This window comes from Nicotiana tabacum, chromosome 14, assembly GCF_000715075.1.
Source record: "Nicotiana tabacum cultivar K326 chromosome 14, ASM71507v2, whole genome shotgun sequence".
NCBI classification, from domain to species: domain Eukaryota; kingdom Viridiplantae; phylum Streptophyta; class Magnoliopsida; order Solanales; family Solanaceae; genus Nicotiana; species Nicotiana tabacum.
This window is the reverse complement of record NC_134093.1, coordinates 71,055,881-71,079,124: the sequence shown is the minus strand read 5'-3', so window position 1 is coordinate 71,079,124 and position 23,244 is coordinate 71,055,881. Positions and strand designations below refer to the sequence as shown.

At 37.4% G+C, this 23,244-nt stretch overlaps 1 protein-coding gene and 1 long non-coding RNA gene across 8 annotated transcripts in view; both read left to right on the top strand.

Annotated features, from left to right (window-relative positions):
* LOC107818350 (uncharacterized) overlaps positions 1-20,732 on the top strand; it is a 65,424-nt gene extending 44,692 nt beyond the window's left edge. For 5 of the 7 annotated variants that reach the window (XM_016644347.2, XM_016644353.2, XM_016644350.2 and 2 more), the window contains 16 exons: positions 40-113; positions 1,460-1,535; positions 2,175-2,393; positions 5,354-5,425; positions 6,302-6,373; positions 7,578-7,642; positions 7,751-7,853; positions 7,926-8,057; positions 8,824-8,967; positions 18,756-18,863; positions 18,965-19,015; positions 19,119-19,196; positions 19,280-19,390; positions 19,616-19,812; positions 19,996-20,065; positions 20,187-20,732. In XM_016644347.2, coding sequence (XP_016499833.1) covers positions 40-113; positions 1,460-1,535; positions 2,175-2,393; positions 5,354-5,425; positions 6,302-6,373; positions 7,578-7,642; positions 7,751-7,853; positions 7,926-8,057; positions 8,824-8,967; positions 18,756-18,863; positions 18,965-19,015; positions 19,119-19,196; positions 19,280-19,390; positions 19,616-19,812; positions 19,996-20,065; positions 20,187-20,375 — 1,761 coding nt within the window. In that variant the 3' untranslated portion in view covers positions 20,376-20,732. The remainder of the gene's footprint in view (positions 1-39; positions 114-1,459; positions 1,536-2,174; positions 2,394-5,353; positions 5,426-6,301; positions 6,374-7,577; positions 7,643-7,750; positions 7,854-7,925; positions 8,058-8,823; positions 8,968-18,755; positions 18,864-18,964; positions 19,016-19,118; positions 19,197-19,279; positions 19,391-19,615; positions 19,813-19,995; positions 20,066-20,186) is intronic. The other 2 variants (XM_016644352.2, XM_016644351.2) reach the window with 2 other exon arrangements.
* On the top strand, positions 11,994-18,556 carry LOC142168746 (uncharacterized). Its single transcript, XR_012698693.1, has 3 exons — positions 11,994-12,132; positions 18,320-18,428; positions 18,527-18,556. It is a non-coding gene; the product is annotated as an uncharacterized LOC142168746 (long non-coding RNA).
* Positions 20,733-23,244: the final 2,512 nt, after the last annotated feature.

The window sequence follows — 23,244 nt, the reverse complement described above, 5'->3', positions numbered from 1 at the left end:
TCTATAAATTAGGTGAAGTTTTTTTTTATTTCTTGTCAGGTGCCTGATGCTATACAAACCCAATTTATGGATGTTACGGAGACTGACGAGCATCCAGTTGTCATACTTTGTGGGTAATTTTCCTACTTCCTTTCCGTTGAGAATTGTTCAAAAAGTAGGATATGTAACCATTCTCTTATCACTATTGACATGTAGTCAATAGTATGGCCTAGCTCCAACATTATAGGATGTATCACTTCAATTTGTCTGATGGTGTCAATCCCTTTCCATGGTCCTGTATGACAACAAAATCATGAAAAGAAAATAACAGAACAGTTTAAAGTACGATTCAAATGGCTGAGTGATATAAGATTAAATGGAGAATCAAATTTAAGGTTAAAGAAGGAAGTGAGGTGACTTGACCAATCCTAGTTTTCATGGTCTGTGGACCAAAACCAAACTTCTGACAGTGTTTTATCCAACAATCAAATGGGTGGGGGGGGGGTGAATTATAGTGTCTTGTAACATATTAGTGTGACCTGAAAGAGCTGATCTTTCATTACAAAATAACATTCTTATCCATTGAGCAGTAGTACTGTTTAGTCTTTATAGTCCAATAACAAGTACCACTGGATAGAACAGTTAGAAGTATAAAAAAATGTCAGCAAGCAACAACCTCCATCTACAATCTAATTAGATGTGTGCTAGCCATACTGCGGATTGATTTTTTTCTCCGATAGTGAATAATATAAATGGTATTCAGAGATGTGTTATTAGAATGCTAATATAGGACATGAATGAAATTGGTCTTGTAATATTTAATTGAATGTCGAATATCAATGTAAAATACCAAAATCAGAGTATTGTATCGTTTTTCTTTTGTGTATCATTTTTCTCTTACTTTAACCGTCCTATTTGGCCTCTTTCTTGCCTTCTGTCATTTGGAACAAAAGTATTCTCCAACACCAGAGTAAGATGGTTTTTGGTTCATACTTCAGTAAGCATTAACTACTCGATACCTCTTACAGAACAAGAGGGCTAGTAAAGTGATTCCTCCTAACTGGTTTTTGATTTATGAGGCAAATCGTCTTATTCTCATTTCCTGCATCTATAACTGGGGAGCACTGGTGGTAATTTCTTGGCATCAAGATGAATCTTCTGTTATTACATCATATTTTAAGTGAATTCTAGTACTCCGTATTTGTCTTGCAGCTTTAATATTAATAAGTGGGGCAAAGCTCTGTAAAAGTGTAATGCTAGTAGCTTTTTGTTGAATTTCATCAGAATTTAGAAATCTCAATTGCAGCATATGGATCCAAATGATTGAGCAGGAAATTTTACAGTTCGTCTTTACTTACTGAGTTTATCATCAGCACACAATGGGGACGCGGTTCTCCAATTTTCTACCTTCTCTTTATTTTTAAGATTGTCGTATTTTTGTATTTAACTTCCCACCCTTGTTTTCTTTGGGCTGGTGCAGATCAATCATAAAATTTGCTGAGCAGAGTTTAAATCCAGAGATGAGAGCATCGTTCTTTAGTCCAAGGCTAATGGAGGTAGTTTGTCAACATTTCTGCTATATTAAGATCTTCAAAATGAATAGTTATGCCTTGGGAGTGTTTGATCATGAAACCCATTTTCTTGGGGGTTGGGGGAGTTCTCTTGGGGCTGCTGCCAGCATCAGCACCGACATAAATATCCCACCCAGCTTTTGATCAAAACATTTTGTTTTATTTTAAATTATGATAGACTTAAGGACATAACAGTCAATGTGGTACGAGGGGAGTAAATCTTTACTAAATATCTGTTCCGAATCCTAGATGCTACACCAGATACCTTGCATACACGTTCAACTTTTGTTGATTTCTCTGCACAAGTTCTGTCAGTATTTAGCTCTTTAACTCTGCAGTATGCGCTGTCTGTAAAGTGGACTAGGAAATATCAGCTTAGATTCCTTCTGATGAGGTTCATATGTTAAAAGCTGTTTAGCTATGCTTTTCCAAGTATGATTATTCCTGATCTGTTGTTCTGATCTTCCAATACAGTGGCCCCTTGCAGGGGATATTTCCTTTTAATACTCACATTTCAGTTATCAAAATTTTAATATAATTCAGTAGTTATATAGTCCTCCATTGGTACTTGCTTATAGTTTTCATGTTATTCTCGGTGTTAACTCATATGCTCATTCTGTCCAGGCAGTTGTGTGGTTCCTTGCAAGATGGTCAGCAACTTATCTGATGCCACCTGATGAAAGTAAGGAGAATGCATCTTCAGATAATCACAAGGCAAAACATCATCAAAAAGTATTGCTTAATTTTTGTGGAGAGGACAATCAGGGGAAAGCTGTGCTTGACCTTATTATTCGCATTTTGATGGTAGCACTCATTTCATATCCTGGAGAGAGGGATTTGCAGGTATGCAGGCATAATTCAATAACCCCCATCATCCAAAATGTCCACATGTTCGCTTTGGCCAGTCCCCAAACAGTGCGCTTTCTTGAAAGGAATATACAATATGTTATCATTCTAAATATCAAACAAAACATTCACTTTAGCACTGGTATTTTGTTATTTTCATACTAGTACAGTGCGTTGTTCTTTTGGATGTCCCATTATTTCAGATATTTGTGCTCACTATATGATAGAAGCAGGTAAACAACTTGGTAGGAAGCTTCATTGGATTCATTCCCCGCAAGTGTCTGACTTGGCTTTTCTCCAGCTCATAATGTAGAAAATATGATTTTTTTTCCTTAATTTGGAAGTCTTTATGAACTCATGGAAAATAAATTGGATATAAAACTTTCTGCCTCATGGAAAATAAATTTGATATTAAACTTTCTTTTCTTATTTAAGATACATCAGCTTCACTGCTGTGTGCCAGAATCTAACGCAAGTCCAGGTTTTCGCATATTTTATCGGTATTAAGCCTTTTGCATATTTTGTTGGAGTTGTAGATCTTCCCGGGCACAACCTGCTACCTCAACGAAGTGTTAGGGTCTAGACACGAGAGTATAAGGGCAGATTATCGGCATCGTGTAGAATTAAAAAAGAACGTAGAAAATATGGAATGAAGGTTTTTGAATGTTCAGCCTGATCATTCCCTCAAGCTATTGGGGGTTTAAATAATTTGTAGACATTTTAAAATAAGAAGTGATACATATTTACAAGATTGAATATCCTATTGATTCTCTTAATTGATTTTAATTGATGTACATAATACTTCTTAATGTATGCCCTTAATTATAGAATATATACTCCTACATCACAAAATATAAATAATTCTCCCCCTCAAGGTGAAGCGTATATTTCCTTTGCTTGTGGCTTGCTGCAGATGTAAACCTTGAAATTATTTTGTGATTATATCTTCCAACTGGTCCGTGTGTATTAATATTTTTAAACCGTTTTTGAAAAGTATTACTCCTTCCGTTTCAATTTATATGACACACTTTTCTTATTAGCCCGTTCCAAAAAGAATGACACATTTTTATATTTGGTAACAATTTAACTTTAAACTTTCCATTTTATCTATTTTACCCTTAATGAGAAGCTTTTATAGCCACACAAATATTATGGCCCCACAAAGCTTTTACTCTTTATGGTTTAAAGGCTACAAGTTTCAAAGGTCTTTTTTTTTTCCTCTTAAACTCCATGCCGAGTCAAAGTGTGTCATATAAATTGAAACAGAGGGAATATTTGATTTTGTTTATTTTTCAAAAAGCAAAACAAACAATTCTTATTTGTTTTCAAACACAAAACTACTCATTTTGTGCCCGGAGGATGAACGATGTTGAGGTACGAGGATTAAATTGTCTAATTTTTTAAAATTAATTTTGTTATATTTGAAGAACAATTTACATATGCAAAAACTACATTAAAATTACTGCATATTGAAATTTTTAAAATTATTTTAGAAGTTCATAATAAGAAAAAAATGTTTGATTTCCCAAAAAAGTAATAGTATTATAAGATGGGACAGAGGGGCTGCTATCTTTTAAACGGGCACTCTTTATATTCCAATAGGGTCTCTTTCAAATGTATGCCTTTTTTTTTAATATATAAAAACTGGAGTTATAGCTAGAAAATATAAAAGCAAGACTAATGGGAGATAAAAAATATGGGTCCTAGGCCTAGCAGTTCTGAACAGTATATGTGAATTGTTAAGTTATCTTATGTAGATATTCCCATTCATTTTCTAATATTTTAACAACGGCTGTCCCTACTGTCCAAATTGTGTCGAATATGTCATGTAGGCTAGAAGAATTTTAAGGCTTTCAATGCTTAAAAAGAACAAGAAAAATTGGAAATCAATTTGAATTAGAGGAAAAACAGATGGCAAGCAATAAATACCAAATACCATGCACGAATTCCTAAGGTGCTCATGTGAGAGGTATTGGGTAGTACAAGACACTTTGTGTCAGTAATGAGTTAGGATTACCTTGAATTAAAAATATGAAAGAGGAGGTGAAAAATTACATCAAGAAAAGAAAAGCTTGAAGTTGACTTGTTAGCTCAGCCAATCGTTGCAATGTGTACATGACCAGTATGTCAATATCACCTTTGTCCAAAGCTTCGAAGGAAAAGCTAACAGCTGAAATCATCCTTAACTTTGACAAATCATCACTAAATTTGCAGACTTCGTTACTGGAGTGATTGCACCATTCTCGTTTAATATTATTTCAATTTGAAGTCATTCATCTTTTGGGTGACTATTTTATAATGCGATGTAAGGTTTTTTCTATCCAAGTTATTGCAAATAGGTCTGAAAACAACCTATTTTGAGATAATTTCGAGTTTATCATCAATCAATAAAATCATGAATAGGTTTGCTTCTCTTGGAAGTTGTGATCCAAGAACATCTTATTTTCATGGAATTCATGATCTGGTCAAAACAGCTTTTGGACTATAAAGTGGTAATTTCCTAATGCTTTATTATCCAAGAAGTTCCTTATTCTTCCTTTTATATACTACTTATTATCCAAATTATTTCTTCTCTCTCTGCAATCACGTCAAACTAAAATTTCAATATCTTAAATTTGGTGAATTTCTTAATTTTACATCAAGTGTAATTCAAAGCCAAGTAATTTTACAAACAATCAAGTATCACATTCAAAATGTTGATGAGGTGTTTTAGAATTAATGTATGGCAATTGTCTGTGAATTTGGGTATCGCTGCTCTAATATTAGAGCATCCCGTCCCAAACAGTAATAAGACTTTGTTAGTATGATAAAAAATATCAGCACATCAGTGTTATCTAAGGTACTTGCTACTATGATTGAACTTCTCTAGTGTTGTTTTGGGTGATCTGTTATTTTCTTGCTGTTTATTGAGGATGTTCATTGCAGCAGCTCTGATATACTTCTTTTCATTCTTATAGGCACTAACTTGCCATGAGTTGCTTCATGGACTTGTTAGGCGGAAGAATGTTTGCGCTCACCTTCTTGAATTGGTGAGTCCTAAGACGAGTAGTATTGCTTCCATTTTTTAACCCTTGATGGGGGGGGGGGCTCTGTTTCTCGTAGGGTGTAATTTTGCATGAAGGGTTCTGAATAAAACTGCATGGCAATTGGCATCTTCCGCAAACCAATTATGTTTTCTCTTGTTATTGCTTATGTTTCTGGCAGTCAATTGTGAAATAGGGATTTTAGTTCTTAGTCCTATCTCTGTAGTTGTTTATTATTGTTTAATCCTATCTCATCTGCAATAAATGGAGATGTTGATTAAGATAAAGGGTATTGATGTTGTTATTATGTATATTAGGTAGAATCAATTAGGGATATATTGTTTATATTTTATTATGTAACCTTGATTTCTTTCCTAGTTTAGATAGGTGCATGTACGGTTTAAACACCCAATAGCTTAGGAGGAGAAGGAAGCAATACATTTTCTCATTCTTTCTCCCGTGTATGTTTCATTTCTTTATATAGTATTAGAGCCAGACGCATCCCAATTCTTGGGTTACTCGATGTTGGGCTCCCATATTGTTGTTCACGCTTCAAATGTCCAGTCCTAGGTGTGCAGTGGTGTTAGAAGTCCCACATCAGTTGTGGAATGAGAAATTGGTCTCCTTATATAATCTTGGACAATACTCATCTCATGAGCTAGCTTTCGGGGTTGAGTCGGTGTTGAGTTAAGTCCAAGGTCCATTTGTTAACAGATATTCTGTATGATAATTTGTTGCACTCGAAATATTTAAATGGTTAGAGAGTGAATTTATGATCGGCTTAATTTCATTATACTGGAACAGTAAATTCACCTTGGATTTGTATTCAAGACTAAAGATTGGAATGTTTGTTTTATCCCAGTTTGATTATTTGTCCTGTAGGAGTCTTGGCGTGAGCTGGCAAATGCTTTTGCAAGTGAAAGAACTCTATTCTCGCTAAATGCTGCTCACCAGGTATCAAACCCATGCTTATGATTTTGTTTTGTGAAAATAAAAAGAAGCTTATTGACATGATTGACAATGTACAAGAAGTTCTCCTTACATAGGAGTCTTAGGATACTTATAATATGGAAGGTGATATTCCCTATATGAATAAGTTAAACATTCTATAATTGAATGCAGAATATCCTAAGATATTCTATAGAACATTCTATATGATTTTTGAAATTTAAATACAGTGAATCTTGACGTGTATGAATCTAGATACGTATTCTCTTAATATTCTAACTTGCCCCTTTATAAAAGCGGGGAGTTTGATTGTTTTGAAAACATGGAAAGTTTCACACCTAAATCTCGCTGGAATATTTCACAATCACCAAAAAGAAAATCTGTGCTAGAATTCTCTCCTCTGGAAAGTTGCTGGTAACAGCACAAAAAAAGAAAGCGGTTCTTGCGCTACATAGCGAAAGAAATCTATTCTCAATTGTAAATCTCTAGACTTTTATCAGCATAACTTGTATTAGCAGAACAATGACTGAGGATGTCGGTCTCATAAAAAGTAGTAAAGCCCCTTGCCGAAGAGATGAACGGTGCGTAATCTTAGAGAGAGGAGTGGCACCTTGAACAGTTGGTCTGGAGCTAAAAACACCGGTTCTAGGAGAGAGGATCGTCGTTGAGTGCCCAAAGGAAGAACAAAAGAAGAAATATTAGCCCAGGGGTGGCATACATTTGCTGATACCACCTCCCAGTAGCGGAAACTATTTGAGTTTCTACCATGATCGTAGAGACTCTGATACCATGTGAAAATGTACAAGAAGCTCATTGACTTGATTAACAACAATGTGCAAGAGGTGTTCCCTATGTAGGAGTCTTAGGCTACATTTGTGCATCATTCTTCTTGCTTCGTTTTTTATTTTTTGGCAGGGACAATATGTTCGGAAAAGTAAGCTGCTTACTTTAGCTTTTGCTATCTTTTTACATTGGAAGAGAAAGAAGGCCTTAAAGCCTTCTCCATTCTATGGAGCTTGGATTGAGGAGGGCTTTCTCTCTTCTATACTCTTTTTGTGTTGTTTTTCCTCTCAATACCGTGGGGGCAGGCATCTTATGTTTCTGTAGGTTCACATAGCTTCATGTACCAATATGCCATTACACCAGACATGGGTTCGCTTTAAATTGCTATTTCCAGCCAATTTAAACTGTTCTTTTTGTCTCATTACAGCGTTCACTTGCTCAAACCCTTGTTCTTTCAGCTTCTGGCATGAAAATTCCAGAGGCCTCTAGCCAGTAAGTATATATCTAGAGGTTTGTTCTTTTTTTTCTTTTCCATTTTTGTTTCTCTTAACTTGTTGAATTTATAAATATCGGATGGCTTGTCATTACAATTGTTCTTAGGTATGTGAGAAATCTGACAAACCATATGACAGCTTATCTGGTGGAACTCTCGAGCCGCAGTGATCTAAAACATGTAGCTGAACAGCCAGACATTATTTTATTTGTAAGAATAGTCCGGAAAATAATAATTTCTTTTAGACAATTATTTTCTTAGTAAATCTCTGATAATGTATAGGTCAGTTGCTTGTTAGAGCGGCTTCGCGGTGCTGCTAGTGCAACAGAACCTCGATCGCAGAGAGCTATTTATGAGATGGGTTATTCAGTACTCAATCCACTCTTGACATTTATGGAAGTTTACAAACACGAGGTATAAACTCTATGAGATAGTAACTGTTGATTTCAAACAGATGCTTTGGAAGCTTGGTTTTGAGCTTCCCCTAAAGCTGTTCATGTTGTCATTATACCAAGAAAGTTATGTGGTTGATATGGTTGCTTGAGTTGCCATGTTGCTAAACCTAATCAAGATATCCAGTGCTGCTTGATTGTCATCCTAAAATTGTATCCCCTTGGAATCGAGATAAAACCTTGAACAGTGCCTGTTATCATTTTACTGTTCAATATGCTCTTCAGCTGCTGATCCTTGGCAGCACATTGAAATCTTGTGTGGATTAAATGTTACATGTGGTCTTTCTTATACTTATCCAGCACCAACCTATATTTTGATTGGTATTCATCAATTTCAGACTTTCTGATGCTGGCAACTGCCAAGGCTAAAAACCAGGGAACGACACTTCAATTTCAGAAATGCTTGAAAATCAAATTTGCAGTTGGTTTGTAGGGTAAAAAAAGATGCCAAAGTCATTAGGACCACTATACTATATATTAATAACTCGGAGTTTATGGCCAAAGAAAGCTTATTTTTCCAATAAAGGTGAAAAAAGGGTTTGATATTTCACTCAACTTCTCGTTCTACCTAGGTGCTGGTTTTCGGTCCAATTAAGTGTTCCAACTTTAGTTGATGCTCGATGATGATTGGCCTAACATGTCAAAGATTTTAATCAATCACCACGCCATTCTTTGTATGAATTCTGATGCAATAAAATAAGCCTGTCTAATCTTCCAGTTTTCTTTAGTCCACAGTTGTGTATCTATTACTCAGATTTGTGGTTGATTGGGTGGATGGGCAAATCAGTTACCTAGAAGCTCGTGAAACGGCTACTGTTGTTGAATTCTGTATGCGCCTACTTCAGCTTTACTCTTCCCACAATATAGGCAAGGTAATTTTATCATTGCCTCTTTCTACGATTTAAACATGTTACCCGGTTCTTCTAGCAGAAGTTGGAAGAGGTATTTACCTGTAATAAGAAGTATAATTATTTCATAACCATGATTGTTACAATGTTACACCTCCAACATAAAGCCTAAAGTTTGTCACCAGACCAGAAACAAATGTTCTTTATTAATTAGGGTTTGGCTGCTTAAGTAAATCTAACTACAAATTCTTTTGCAAAGCTTACCATTCTAGTGAGTCTAACCAATCATCAGCTAAGTTGCTCGGGTCCTCCAAAAATGCCGCCGGGTGTGTGCCGACCCTCCAAAAATAAAGCATATTTTGACGGATCGTAACATGTGTGCGGAGGCGTTTTTGGTGTATTAGAAAAATATAGATCATATATATTATTCATCTGGTTTAGTGCTGAAGTTATTGCCTAAAGGAATTCCTTTTTTCTGATATATTTTTAGTTTGCTCTTTACTTTAATGTTAGTGTCTTTAGTATATCCTGTAGTAATTGGAACTAGATTCTTGGGCACACGCCAGAGTCTGAATATTGGAAATTATGTTAAAAGCGTCTGAAAAATAGATGTAAATTGGAGAAAAAACAAGAATATAACATACTGAGAATAGAAAGTGGAACAGTGGAATTAAAAGAGATAACTGCACATCTGATATATTTCACCTGTCAACCTCTATTTTCTTACAAGTCTTTTATGGAGAGGAAGGTTTTGAGAATTGTTACAAAATTGACTCATACTAAACCACCTTGTTGTCCTCAATTGGTAGAGTTGTTGGATGAAAACACAAAACTTCCTCACCTTTATTTAAAAATAACAATGTAGGATTATTTTTGTGACATAAGCTATGTACAATTGCAATTTCTTGAAGGGGAGCCTTGGTGTAACTGGTAAAGTTGCTGCCATGTGACCAGGAGGTTGTGGGTTCGAGCCGTGGAAACAGCCTCTTGCAGAAACGCAAGGTAAGGCTGCGTACAATAGACCCTTGTGGTCCGGCCCTTCTCTGGACCCCGCGCATAGCGGGAGCTTAGTACACCGGGCTGCCCTTTAATCTCTTGTTATTCTATTCACAAGTTTCTGTTTTTATAAGCATAGTCAACTCAAACATAATACACATAAGCTGTGCGCTATTTGTAGATGTTGTTCAGTAATTTGTTGTTTTTTCACTTTGGTATACTTTTAGTTTCAGAATTAAGATTAATTGTGATTATTACACACTGCTATCTTTTATGAATTCTAATTTCTCACCCTTATTTTATGAGTTCTAATATCTCGATTGTTTTAAGGCTATTATGGTACCTCACTGCTGGCATCAAGGTGGCATGGCATGTACCTCATAGCCTATAACTCTATCTTGAAGAGGGGACACTAAACAATAACACTGAGTGATATGTTAGTTGTTAACAGAACAGTATCAATGAATTTATTACGATTAATAATATGGAAGTATTGAATATGAAAACTAGTGAGTAAAGCTGAAGTAGAAGCTCAAAGCATTTTTGCATCTGAATAATCAGGATTATAAAAATGTTTTCTTAACTTAATTGACACGATATTTTTCTCATATAGTTCACCTTAGTGTAGGATTTTGAATTCCTTAGACCATATAATTGTTTGTTTTTATATTTATTTTTCTTGCATTGGTTATACATTTTTTTATTTGTGCCTTTCTCCAATAAAGTTCGCTCTTTTCCCTTGTAGCAACAATAAACCTTGGCGCTTTTCTGCGTTCTTCAATTTTGACACATAGAGGAAAGATCTTTTGAAACTTTTAAAATGAGACACCCAAGAAGCCGTTTTAGTCCCTACTTCTCCGTTTCTCCTCTCTACCTTGCCCTCTCAGGTCGCTCACTACACAGCTTCTTCCTTGTTTTTTAGGAGTCTTCCTTTGTAGTAGTTTGTTTTAAAATTTGCTTATTTCTTAAAAAGCTAAAAGAAGAGTTATTAGTGCAGTTTCTTATCCATATGCAGTTTACACATATTACAACAACAACAACAACAACTAACTAAGCAAAATTATACGGAAGTTTGTTTTTAAGAACTGGCAAAGCTATGCTCCCGCTTTTTCTGATAACAACAACAACAATAAACCTAGTGAATTCCCACAAGCGGGGTTTGGGGAGGGTAAGATGTACGCAGCCTTACCCCTACCCTGGAAGGGCAGAAAGGTTGTTTCCGATAAACCCTCGGCTAAAGAAAGGATGAAAAGAAGTAAAGTAGTAACAACAACAAGATAAAAAGAGAAGACCGAAGCCAAGATAACAAGTAACACTAGGTAGTACTAGAAATATAAGCCTGCTTTTTCTGATAAGTTCAAAAGAAATAAGGACAAATCTTGATCTTTGACGGCCATGTTTTCTTCTTTCTTATGTTCTACTTGTCTTTGACTTATCTCCATCTGGTGCCCCTTCGTTCATAATAGGTGAATAAAACGACAAAATAAGTACTTGATTATTAAGTGGAAATAATGTAAGGTAATACACTTTTACTTGTATCCCCAACCCCAGCCTAAATGTGCATATTTGTGCAGATAGATACGTTGTAGTTAAGTGCTCATGGTTATTTATTCCCCCGATTTTCCTTCTTTTTGTGGTAAAACTAAGCAAAAAAAACAATTAATATGCAAAAATATTCTACTTTCATTAACAAGCTTTACATTATATTGACATCAGAAATGCAATTATATTGCCACAATCCCTATGTTTAATTATCCTAAAGAAGATTGGCTCGAAATCTTTAATCAGATACACTTGCTTTTTGTGACTAAGTTTCTTCAGTCATCCTTAATATGCTCCCAGGCACGCGTTACGAGGCAACTCTTAAAGTCCCTTCTGGACTTTAGGATAGTTCCGGCGAACGTTCATCGGAGGGGAGTTTGCCTTTCTTTCTTTCTCAGTTACAAGCTACAACCTTTTTATATATCTCGTCCTTTTGTTTTTACATGGAGCATAAGATTTATTTCAGGTCAGGGGGGAAATATTTTGACATTCAAGCTTACAATGAAGGTGCTGAAAGTTGGTTTGAATGGGTGGAAAGTAATAAGTATGTCAAACGAAAGATGATGTTAAGCAGGAAACTATCTCTGTGGGTCTGTCAAATTCTCAAAGAAGCCTCAATGTGTAGGGGAAGGATCTTCAAAACATGGAAGAGTAGGGACCATATCACATACATTTATGACTCTCTTAAATATAATAAATTTGGCAGATTTATATGCTTAATTTCAGTACAGGGTCACAGAATAGCAGTTATTGTTCTACCAGAGAATGTTCCATATGCAGGGTGGTACGAAAATGCTAGGAATATTGAGAATCTCATTAATAGTACTCTATCGGCCACAAAGGTTCCTTACGGGAGGAATTTACAGAAACTAACTGGAGAAGAATCATACAAAGAGGCACTAGATAAGAGCAAATGGAGAACAGATGAAGAGTGTCTCCAATCAGCGACTTCTTCAAACAATCTGATCAGAATAAATGGTGGCAAATCTTCAGATGAATCTGAAATGCTGCAAAGATGCTTGGTGGGTAGTTTTGCTGGTCAGGCTGAGCCTCCGACAAGAAATGATGCTCGTAGATGGGCCGCTGAAACCTGGAAGGTTGCTCATGGTTTCAACGTATATGACATGAATGGAGTTCAATTCCTTTTTGAATTCCCCTCAAGGAAATTGGCGGAACACGTTCTGGTGGGTCGCTGGCAAAGGCAAAACAGTAAACTCAGGCTGGAGTGGTGGAGTCCACCGGCCGGGTGCTTTCCAACCACTAAAAAATTTGACTGGACTTGGATTAGAGTCTTGGGCCTTCCTCTACAACTATGGAACAAGAAGGTGATGAAAATAATCGGCGATAAATGCGGGGGGTGGTTGGAAACGGAGGAGGAGACTGATCTTAGAAACCATTTGAGATGGGCCCGGTTAAAGGTTAAAGGACCACCGGAATTAATTTCTGCTAAGGTTGAGATCGAATACGAAGGCTTGATTTTTACAATCCCGGTATGGAGTGAAACTCCGGTGTTCTTCCGGCAATCGGAGGAAGTGGTTAGTCTATACAGGGTAGGGGTGATTAGTAGGGTAGATGAGAAGGACAGTGATGGGATAGAAGTTGGTGAGGGAACAGTCGAGGCTGACACATCTTATAATCCAGCGGTTATAAGGGGTAGTGGTTCTCTAGGGGTAGTCAATGGTGTTAAGGGTGTTTTTAAACATGTTGGGCCGGGGTGGGCAAAAGGAAAAGGGATGGGGCTTTGTAAGTTTGTGGAGAATGGGCCCAATTCTGTTGCTAGTCCAGGAGTGGGTTTTCATAGGGAGCCTCACTCCAAGGGTGACAGAGGGGTGGTGAGCCAACTAAGTGAATCACATGAGAGGCATGTGGGAGTGAAGGATTTTGTTGGGCCAACTGAAGATGGGCCTAATGAGAATCAAATCAAGGAAGGAGAAAAGGGTTATTTTAAGCCCAATCCAATCATCACAAATCAAGACAACCCTAAATCTTTAAACTTAAATGCTGTGGGAGGAAGTCTCGAAAGTTTTCTTGCACAAATAAAAACTCTGGTGGCAGAAACAATCCCTGAAGAACAACAGAAAATGGAGGATCGCATCTCAACTCAGGAACAAACTCTTCTCTCTCTCAAACAATCTGCAAACCAGATCCTCAACACAACACCATCCACAGAGGGAGAGGAACATGAAGGACCAGTTGGGAAGAACCTAGACTCTCAGCTTCCTCTTGTTAATTTCATACAAGGTGACCTAGAGGATGAAGATGCACAGACAGTCTTTGTAGACTGTCTCTCTGAAGGCGAAGGCGTTACTGATGAATCAGACATGCAATTGGTCCAAAACCAACAGATCGATATAGCAGAACCAATTGAGGTGCACCCACATGTGATTTAGATATTCCTGCATGGATCAAAAGAAACATTGGAAAGATGAGCAAAACATACGGTGTGAGCTTTGAAGGATGCGAATGGGAAGCTATGACTCTATTCTTGAAGATAGACGGTAGGAAAAAGGAGATGAAAGCAATGATGCAAACAAAAAACAAAAGCACAGTGGTTTCACCAAAATTAGGAGTAGTTTATAAGAGGAAGAATCTGAAGGTTGGAGTGAAGTACAAAGATGGAATCCCAAGGAACAGAGGGAGGCAACTACTCATTAAAAGTTGATGAAGATACACATAATTTCCTGGAATGTAAAGGGTCTTAATTTTGGGGGGGGGGGGGGGAGGGGAGGAAGTTGATAAAGTCAGCTTTCAAAGAGTGGAGGGCAAACATTTACTGTCTGCAAGAAACGAAGATTGAGGGGGACTATGATGGTATTGCAAAACAACTGGGTAGCAGTAGGTGGATTGATCATATAAAGCTAGAAGCTAAAGGGACAAGGGGAGGCATCTTAATTATGTGGGATAAGAGAGAATAGAAGGGGGAACTAGTTGAAAAAGGTTGATATTTTATCACTTGTAACTTTAGCTCTGTGTTAGATAGTTTCTTATGGGCTTTGACTGGGGTGTATGCTCCATGCAAGAGGGGGGGCGAAAAGGAAGTTGATAAAATCAGCTTTCAAAGAGTGGAGGGCAAACATTTACTATCTGCAAGAAACGAAGATTGAGGGGGATTGTGATGGTATTGCGGAACAACTGGGTAGCAGTAGGTGGATTGATCATATAAAGCTAGAAGCTAAAGGGACAAGGGGAGGCATTTTAATTATGTGGGATAAGAGAGAATGGAAGGGGGAACTAGTTGAAAAGGGTAGATATTCTATCACTTGTAACTTTAGCTCTGTGTTAGATAGTTTCTTATGGGCTTTGACTGGGGTGTATGCTCCATGCAAAGTGGAAAGAAAAGATCTTTGGTTAGAGTTGGGTGCTATGAAAGGATTATGTAATAGAAATTAGGTGGTATGTGGTGATTTCAACACCACCAGATTTGCAAATGAAAGGAAAAATAGGAACTCATATAGTAGAGCAATGGCAGATTTTTCAGAAACTGTGGAAGAACTGGAATTGATTGATCCCCCACTTCTGGGGGGGCCAATTCACCTGGAGCCATGGAGCCATGTCACCTGAATGTGCTTCTAGAATAGAAAGATTTCTCTTCTCTATGGAGTGGGATGGGGAATTTAGTTTTATCAGACAGAGCCTTCTCCCAAAAGTAATATCTGATCATGCACCAATCTCTTTGAAATGTGGGAAATGGGAACTCAACAAATCTTATTTTAAATTTGAAAATTGGTGGTTAGATGTTGAAGAGTTTCCCTCAAAAGAGCAGACTTGGTGGAATTCCTTTGTGATTGTTGGTAGGCTAGATTTTGTGCTAGCTACCAAATTAAAGCTCCTCAAAACTAAGCTAAAAGAGTGGAATAAGGAGTATGGCAGTCTAGAGAATAGGAAGACAGTTCTCAGTGAAGGAGAATTATTGGAAAAGGCTGGCCTCATGTTAGAAATTCAGGAGTTAGCCAAGCATGAAGAGACAGCATGGAAGCAAAGGTCCGGAACCTTATGGCTGAAACAAGGTGACAAGAATACGAAGTTCTTCCACAAAATGGCTAATGCACATAGGAGATATAATCACATTGATAAGCTGGAGGTGCAAGGGCAGACTACCACAAACTCTGAAGAAATCAAGAAGGAAATCATAGACTTCTATCAGAAGTTGTATGCTGAACCTGAAATATGGAGGCCAAATTACAAAATTGCTAGGAGGAACTTTTTAACAGAGGAGGAAAGTATATGGTTACGAAGAGAGTTTGAAGAACAGGAAGTGGTGGAATGCCTCAAGTCCTGTGCTTCAGACAAAGCACTAGGACTTGATGGCTTCACCGTGGGTTTTTTCCAGAAATGTTGGCCAACAGTCGAGGAAGATGTCATGTTGACCCTGAAGAATTTTCACTCTAATGAATACTTTGAGAAGAGTTTAAATGCATCCTATGTGGCTCTTATCCCAAAGAAGAATGAGGCTAGAGAACTTAAAGATTTTAGGCCAATTAGCTTGATTGGAAGTGTTTACAAGATTATAGCCAAAGTCTTAATTGAGAGGCTGAAGACTGTAATTAACAAGCTCATTGGAGGTCATCAAATGGCCTTCATAAAAGGAAGACAAATCATGGATGCTTCTATTATTGCTAATGAGGTGGTTGAGACTCAAAAGCAAAATTCCAGGTGTTCTATGCAAGCTGGATATAGAGAAGGCCTACGACCATGTCAACTGGAAGTTCCTTATGAGACTAATGTCTGATATGGGCTTCAGAACTAAATGGATTAACTGGATCCGTTTCTGTCCTAGCACTGTAAAATTCTCTATCTTGATCAATGGCTCACCCCAAGGTTTTTTCTCTTCACAAAGGAGGTTAAGGCAAGGGGATCCTTTATCCCCCTTTTTGTTTCTGATGGCAATGGAAGGGCTGAATCAAATGATCAACATTGCAAAGTCAAATGGCTGGATCAAGGGGTTCAAGGTGTCTAATAGAGAAAATTGCAGCCTAGAGATTTCACATCTCCTATATGCAGATGACTCTATTATTTTCATGGGAACTCAACCAGAAGAGATGCTTCATCTCAGACTGATATTAACAACCTTTGAAGCTGTTGCAGGCTTACATGTTTACTGGGGAAAGAGTAAGCTATATCAGGTAAATGAAGTTCCAAACATACAGAATTTGGCTAATATCCTGGAATGTGGAATAGAGAACCTACCTACTAAATATCTAGGCCCTCCTTTGGGCTCCAAAAACAAGTCGCAAGAAATCTGGCAAGGGGTTATTGAAAGAAGTGAAAAACGACTTTCAAGATGGAAGAGTCAATACTTGTCACTTGGAGGCACGGTGACTCTGGTGAATAGTGTCTTAGATGCACTACCTTCTTATGTGATGTCCTTATTCCCAATACCAACTAAGATGAGGAAAAAGATTGATTCCCTAAGAAGAAATTTCATCAGGGAAGGAAATAGTGAGAAAAAGACTATTCACTTAGTCAAATGGGATACTCTTTTGTGTTCTAAGCAGGCAAGTGGTTTAGGTATCAGAAACCTAAAGGCGCAGAACAACAGTCTCCTTGCAAAATGGTTATAGAGGTATAATTTGGAGGAAACAACTTTATGGAGAAGGGTGATACAAGAGAAGTATGGCCATGGAGGACCTTGGTGCACCAAACCAGTATCATCCCCACATGGAGTTGGTGTATGGAAAACAATTAGGGGACAATGGAGGTTCATTGCTGATCACTCTAGTATCAAGGTTGGAAATGGAAGAGGAGTTCTCTTCTGGTGTGACACATGGTTTGGGCACACTCCTCTGAAAGATCAGTTTCCAGACTTATAGCTGCGAATCCAAGAATTTCAGTAGCAGAAGCAAAATCCACACATGAGTGGAATATTGTATTCAGAAGGAACTTAAATGACTGGGAGTTGCAAAGTGTGGCAGATTTCTGGGAGACCTTAGAAGCCTTCCAAGGTCTCACGGAAGCGGAAGATGCTTTAATGTGGAAGGGTCACAAATAAGGATCCTTTTCAGTGAAATCTGCTTATCATTTCATCAACAATACTCCTAACCATACTAAAGGAGCCATGGAAACAAATTTGGAGGTTCAGGGCGCCCACAAAAGTCTTATGCTTCACATGGTTAGTAGCAAGGGAAGCTGTTCTAACTCAGAATAATCTTATTAGGAGAGGAATCCAGCTACATGCTAGGTGTAGTCTATGTGGCAAAGATGGGGAGTCAGTTTCCCATCTCTTTATACCCATCTCTTTATACACTGTCCGGTCACTACTCAACTTTGGCATTACTATCTTAATTTGGCTGAAATCTCCTGGACAATGCCCAATAACACTGCATCTCTTCTCAGTAGCTGGAACAATGGAGGGGCAAATATTAAACAGAAGAAATTGTGGAAAGTAGTTCCTGCTTGCATCTGGTGGGTCATATGGAAGGAAAGGAATGCCAGAGTTTTTGAAGATAGGCCTAGCTCTTACCAGAAAATTAAACTTAACCGTTTTTTGTTATTTCATTTTTGGTGCAAAGAGAGCAATATGGAGGATGTACATTCTTTACTAGATTTGCTAGAAGAAATGTAATCGAACAGAATAGGCTACGCAGTCTCAGATCTTTTGGGGTCTGATTGTGGCTCACACAATCTCTTGTAAATATTTTACTCATTTATAAAACTTGTTACCATTATAAAAAAAAATTAAAAAAAAAAAAATCGGGTTTAAAATATGCGACCAAGATTCAGAAATTAGTCTGACCTCAAGGATAAACATAGATTCAGTTCCTGGATTATTAGAATCACTTAATTTGTCCGATGGTCCATGAATATCCCATTGACGAACTCCATCGTCTCCACCCTGTAGGAATTACGAGATCATCCAGTGGAACACATTAGCTTTCGCTCCACTTTGGCATCCAGTGGTCATGGACCAATTGGTCAATAAGTGGAACACATTAGCTGTTTGCTCTCAGGTTGGGCAGTTTGGAATCTGGTCTTTATGATTTCACAAACAAATAAAAGCTTTCCCTGTTTATTTTATTTTTCCAACCTAACTGCGCACCCTTCACAGCTCCCTCCACCTGTTCCCTTTTCCCAGCCCTGCTGTTGCATTTCCCAAACCATCAGTGCCATGGTCACCCCTTTGGCACCCCATCCCGGTATGTCAATCATCACGCCATCTTAGTGAAGCAGCAACAGAGTACAACATCCCTTTGTATAAATAACAATGTGTTTGCAATTATTTTCTGTTTTATGGAAAATGAGAACATGTTGTCCTGAATGATCCAATGTGCCTTCAGATATCTCTGAGCATTTCAAGCAGCTTACGGAGTGAAGCTGATACCGAACGATACAAGGATCTACGTGCTCTACTCCAATTACTTGCTAGTCTATGTTCGAAAGATCTGGTGTTTTCTACTCTCCTTTATCTTATCATGGTTATTTTTCATCTTTTTCTTTGGTGTATATTCCACGTGTAAGGTGACCTGGATATAACTTTTATTTGCAGGTTGACTTCTCATCAGAACCTATTGAGGCTCATGGGACAAATATATGTCAGGTGGTTTTCATGCAGTTTCTTCTGTTACTTTTTATTTTTCCTCCCAAGGTACACTGTCAACCTCATGATGCTATATAACAATCTCAAAGAAATTCCATTGCAGGTGATATATATGGGTCTTCACATAGTTACCCCTCTGATAAGTTTGGACCTGCTCAAGTACCCCAAGCTTTGTCTTGATGTAGGCTTTTCCCTTTTTTTCCTGCATTGATATTAACCGTATATAAACTGTTGTAAAATCAATAATTGATTTCATCCGTGTAGTACTTCTCACTGCTATCACATATGCTGGAGGTGTACCCTGAAATGGTTACACAGCTAAACAGAGAAGCTTTTGTTCATATCATTGCGAGTCTTGATTTTGGTCTGTGTCAGGTAACATTCCCACACAATAAGATGTCCATGGTACATGGTTTTAGATACTGTTTCATGCTGGGAAGTGCTTGAGAGAGTCTAGGCATCATTTCACGTTTAAGTTGGTCTAATTGTCCACCATGCTAGTTAAATGATTACAAGAAATAGTTCCATAGTTGTGTTATGCCTAATGTTACTACTAGAGCTAGAAGCGAAGATCACTGTTTTCTGTTGTTTATATTACAGGATGCAGAAGTCATTGATTTGTGTCTAAGAGCTGTAAAAGGACTTGCTTCTTTCCACTATAAGCAGAAATGTGCTGGAAAAGTGGGGCTAGGTCACCATGCTTCAGGTTACAAGGATCATACAGGAAACTTTCAGGAAGGGATTCTGAGCCAATTTCTTCGATCATTACTACAGTTTCTCCTCTTTCAGGATTACAGGTGAATTGGACAAAAAACATAAACATAGCCAGAAGGATTTAATGATTGCAGGATTAATATATAGTAATCGAAAATTAATGTATCTGATGTCATTGCCCACTAGTATTTCATTCAAAGATTTTTCTGACGTTACAATGCCCTTGTATTTTGTTCTCTCTTTATTTATTTATTTATAAATTTCAGCACTGATCTGGTTGGCTCAGCTGCAGATGCTCTTCTTCCATTAATCCTTTCTGAACAAAGTCTATACCAGGTATAATCCACATTTTTTATAGCAGTATACAATTAAATTCTTTTTTTATTAAAATGATTTTTTGTAGAAATTTTATTACTCAAAGTGATACCCCTATAAAACAAGTTCACATTTCGTGCAGAAGTTGGGAAGTGAACTAATAAAGAGCCAGTCTGACCCAGCTTTCAGAACAAGGTTGACAAATGCACTGCAATCACTCACAAACTCTAACAATCTCTCTTCCACACTTGATCGGCCAAATTACCAGAAGTTCAGAAAGAATCTGCATAACTTTCTTACTGAAGTTCGTGGATTCCTCCGGAAAATATAATGTGTTAGTTTTGTAAATCTGCTTTGTGGAGATGGCCTTCATTTCCAGGGCCATCCTGTTAGGTGTTCTCCTGTGTTGGTTTTCCTTTTCCCTAGTGTATGTTATCCCAAGTCGAAAGGAGTATCTCAACATTTCTGAAGGGATTTCAATCATTTCTAAGAGTATATATCCTCTGTATCCATCATTTGACTGAAAGAGTTTCTAGTGTACGCGTCCTTTTTTCGGCCAATCATTTCTAAGAGTGTATATCCTCTTTATCCATCATTTGACTGAGAGTTTCTAGTGTACGCGTCCTTTTTTCGGTGTACCTTACCCTACATTGAAAGGAAGATTTCAATATATCTTTTTAAAGAATCATTTAAGTGTATATATGCTCTGCATCCACTATTTGATTGGACCTGGTGTAGGTGTACGTTTCCTTATATTAGGTGATACACCTTATACCACTTGGAAGGAGGATTTCAATAGTCAGTTTATATACATTTCTGAGCGTGTTCTGTTCCCTTTATTTGGCTGAGAAGACTTCTTATAGGTGACTCCATGCCCAGGGTTCAAACCCGACCTTTGGTTAAGGATGGAGTTTTTACCACTTTACTATAACCCACGTAGCTAAAATTTCAATTACCATGGCAACAGCTTATGATGAAATTCAGATAAATATTCTGGCTCCTGCCAATATTTTGAAGTCATTTGATGCTCTGGTACCATTTAAACATTTTGATTGGTATTTATTGGTCAAACGTGTGGTACATTGTTGAAATATATAGCATAGGCAGATTGTAGTAAGGAGTTGGTCATTGATCTTTGTAATTAGCTGCTAGCTAGTTAGAGATTAGAAGTTAGTTACATTGTCTTGAAATACATGGTTTAGTTAGAATGAAAAGATCTTTTTCTCTCTCTACTTTTTTTCTCCAACTTCTCTCGAACCTCTTTTTCTCTCCGAGATTCCTAAGTCATCAATGGCTGCCACCGTGTTCACTTTAACATGGTAGCAAAGCTAGACTCACAACAATCTAAGAAAACCAATAGGAAGTTCGAATATCTTCTCACTTCTCAATTTCTCTTGATCCATTTCTTTGATTTTTTTTCAATTTCCTTGGTTGTTAGAATTCCAATTGTCTTGATTGTTTTGAGGTCGCCATTGTTGTTGGCTTGGGCCTTGGAAATTGTTTCGTTGCCTTGAAGGTTGTTCACATATTGCACCTCCTCTTCTTGCAAATGGTGATTGATACTCTTAAAAATAGAGTCAGAATTTCACATGCAAGCTTGCAACAACTTGATTGCAGTGGTCCCCTTTGTGTACATCCCTTCGATACATCAGGTATCGTGCTTGTGCCGCAATTGTTGAATGTAACTGAAAATTACTCGGAATTGACGGAACTTGTATTAGAAAGAATTACACAATTGACACTCTTTTTGGTTGCATCGATGGGAATTATGTAATGCGGTAGTACAATCGTGGATTTTGAGTTTAGTTGCACAGGAGCTTAGAAAAGGAATTGTACACTCATTGAATGCACAAAAGGTATCAGAAGCGTTTTAGGAACGTTTTGATCAGGTAAATGCAGCAAAGGTAATGGATAGGGAGATTAGCTGTTTGATGTGAGATGATTTGTAGGATGAATTTGAATTAATCATACCATTTCCTGTATGTGATGATGTGAAAACCAAGTTGTTTCGTGAATTTCTGCATCAATAAAAGTTGATGAAATTTTTGATGTGCCGAAATGATACATATGCACCTCAAAGGAGTCAAAATTTAATAACGAATTCAATACCTACACTTGATCAAGCTTATTCAATAATCATTCAGGATGAAAGCCAAATAATTTAATAAATAGAGATGACAGAAACCGAGTTCTGGGAAGTGCATCTGTGGAAGGTGGAAGCAGTGCCCTAATTACAGCTAATACTTCCAACATAAGACCTAAGAGAAATGCAAACTTGTATTGTGACTCTTGCCGCATGAATGGACATCAGAGGGAGTCATGCTACAAATTTGTTGGATGCCCTCTAGGGTTCAAATTCAATAATAAAATTAGAGGAGAATATGTTAATCAGGCAGTGACAGTGCACAATGTGAATGTGAATTATTAATAGGGATGAGGTGCAGTATGGTGAAATTAGAAATGCAATAGCTCAAACAGTTCCTGTTGATTCTGGAGTCACAAATCACATGGCTTCATCCTTGAATCAATTGTCCTGTCCAACACTTATATCTGACCTTAAACCTAATTCTGTCCAGCTGCCTAATGGAGATAATACCAATATCACACGCAGATGATCTTATTCTATTTCCTCTTTACAAACTCTACATAATGTTATACTATATGTTCCTCCGTTTCAATATAGTCTTCTTTCTGTTTCTAAATATACTAGAGAATTAAATTGATCAGTTACTTTCTACCCCGATTTCCATTTATTTTAGGACCTTTTAGTCGTACGGTGAAGGGAATTGGTAGACTCAAGAGTGGCTTATACATCCTTAGTCCTCCTACACCAATTGATGTAACCCTAATCTTGATTATGCTCCTGATATACCTTCTGATATTCCCTCTGTTTCATCCCCTATGTCTCCTAATTCACTTCCTACATATCACTCTTCCTGATTCTGTCCCTCTTAGAAGATTAAGCAGATGTACTGAACCTTCAATCTGGTTAACAAATTATATTCACCCTCTTTTACGTTCCACAACCAACTCCTCTTCTTATCCTTTTCAACATTTTGTGTCCTATTCTCACATGCCTACACACTTTTAGTCCTTTCTTGCTTTCTTTTCTTCTGATATTTAACCTTTTAATTTTTCACAAGATGAGTTAAGACAATGCAGCTAGAGATTCAGTCTCTAGATGACAACCATACTTGGGA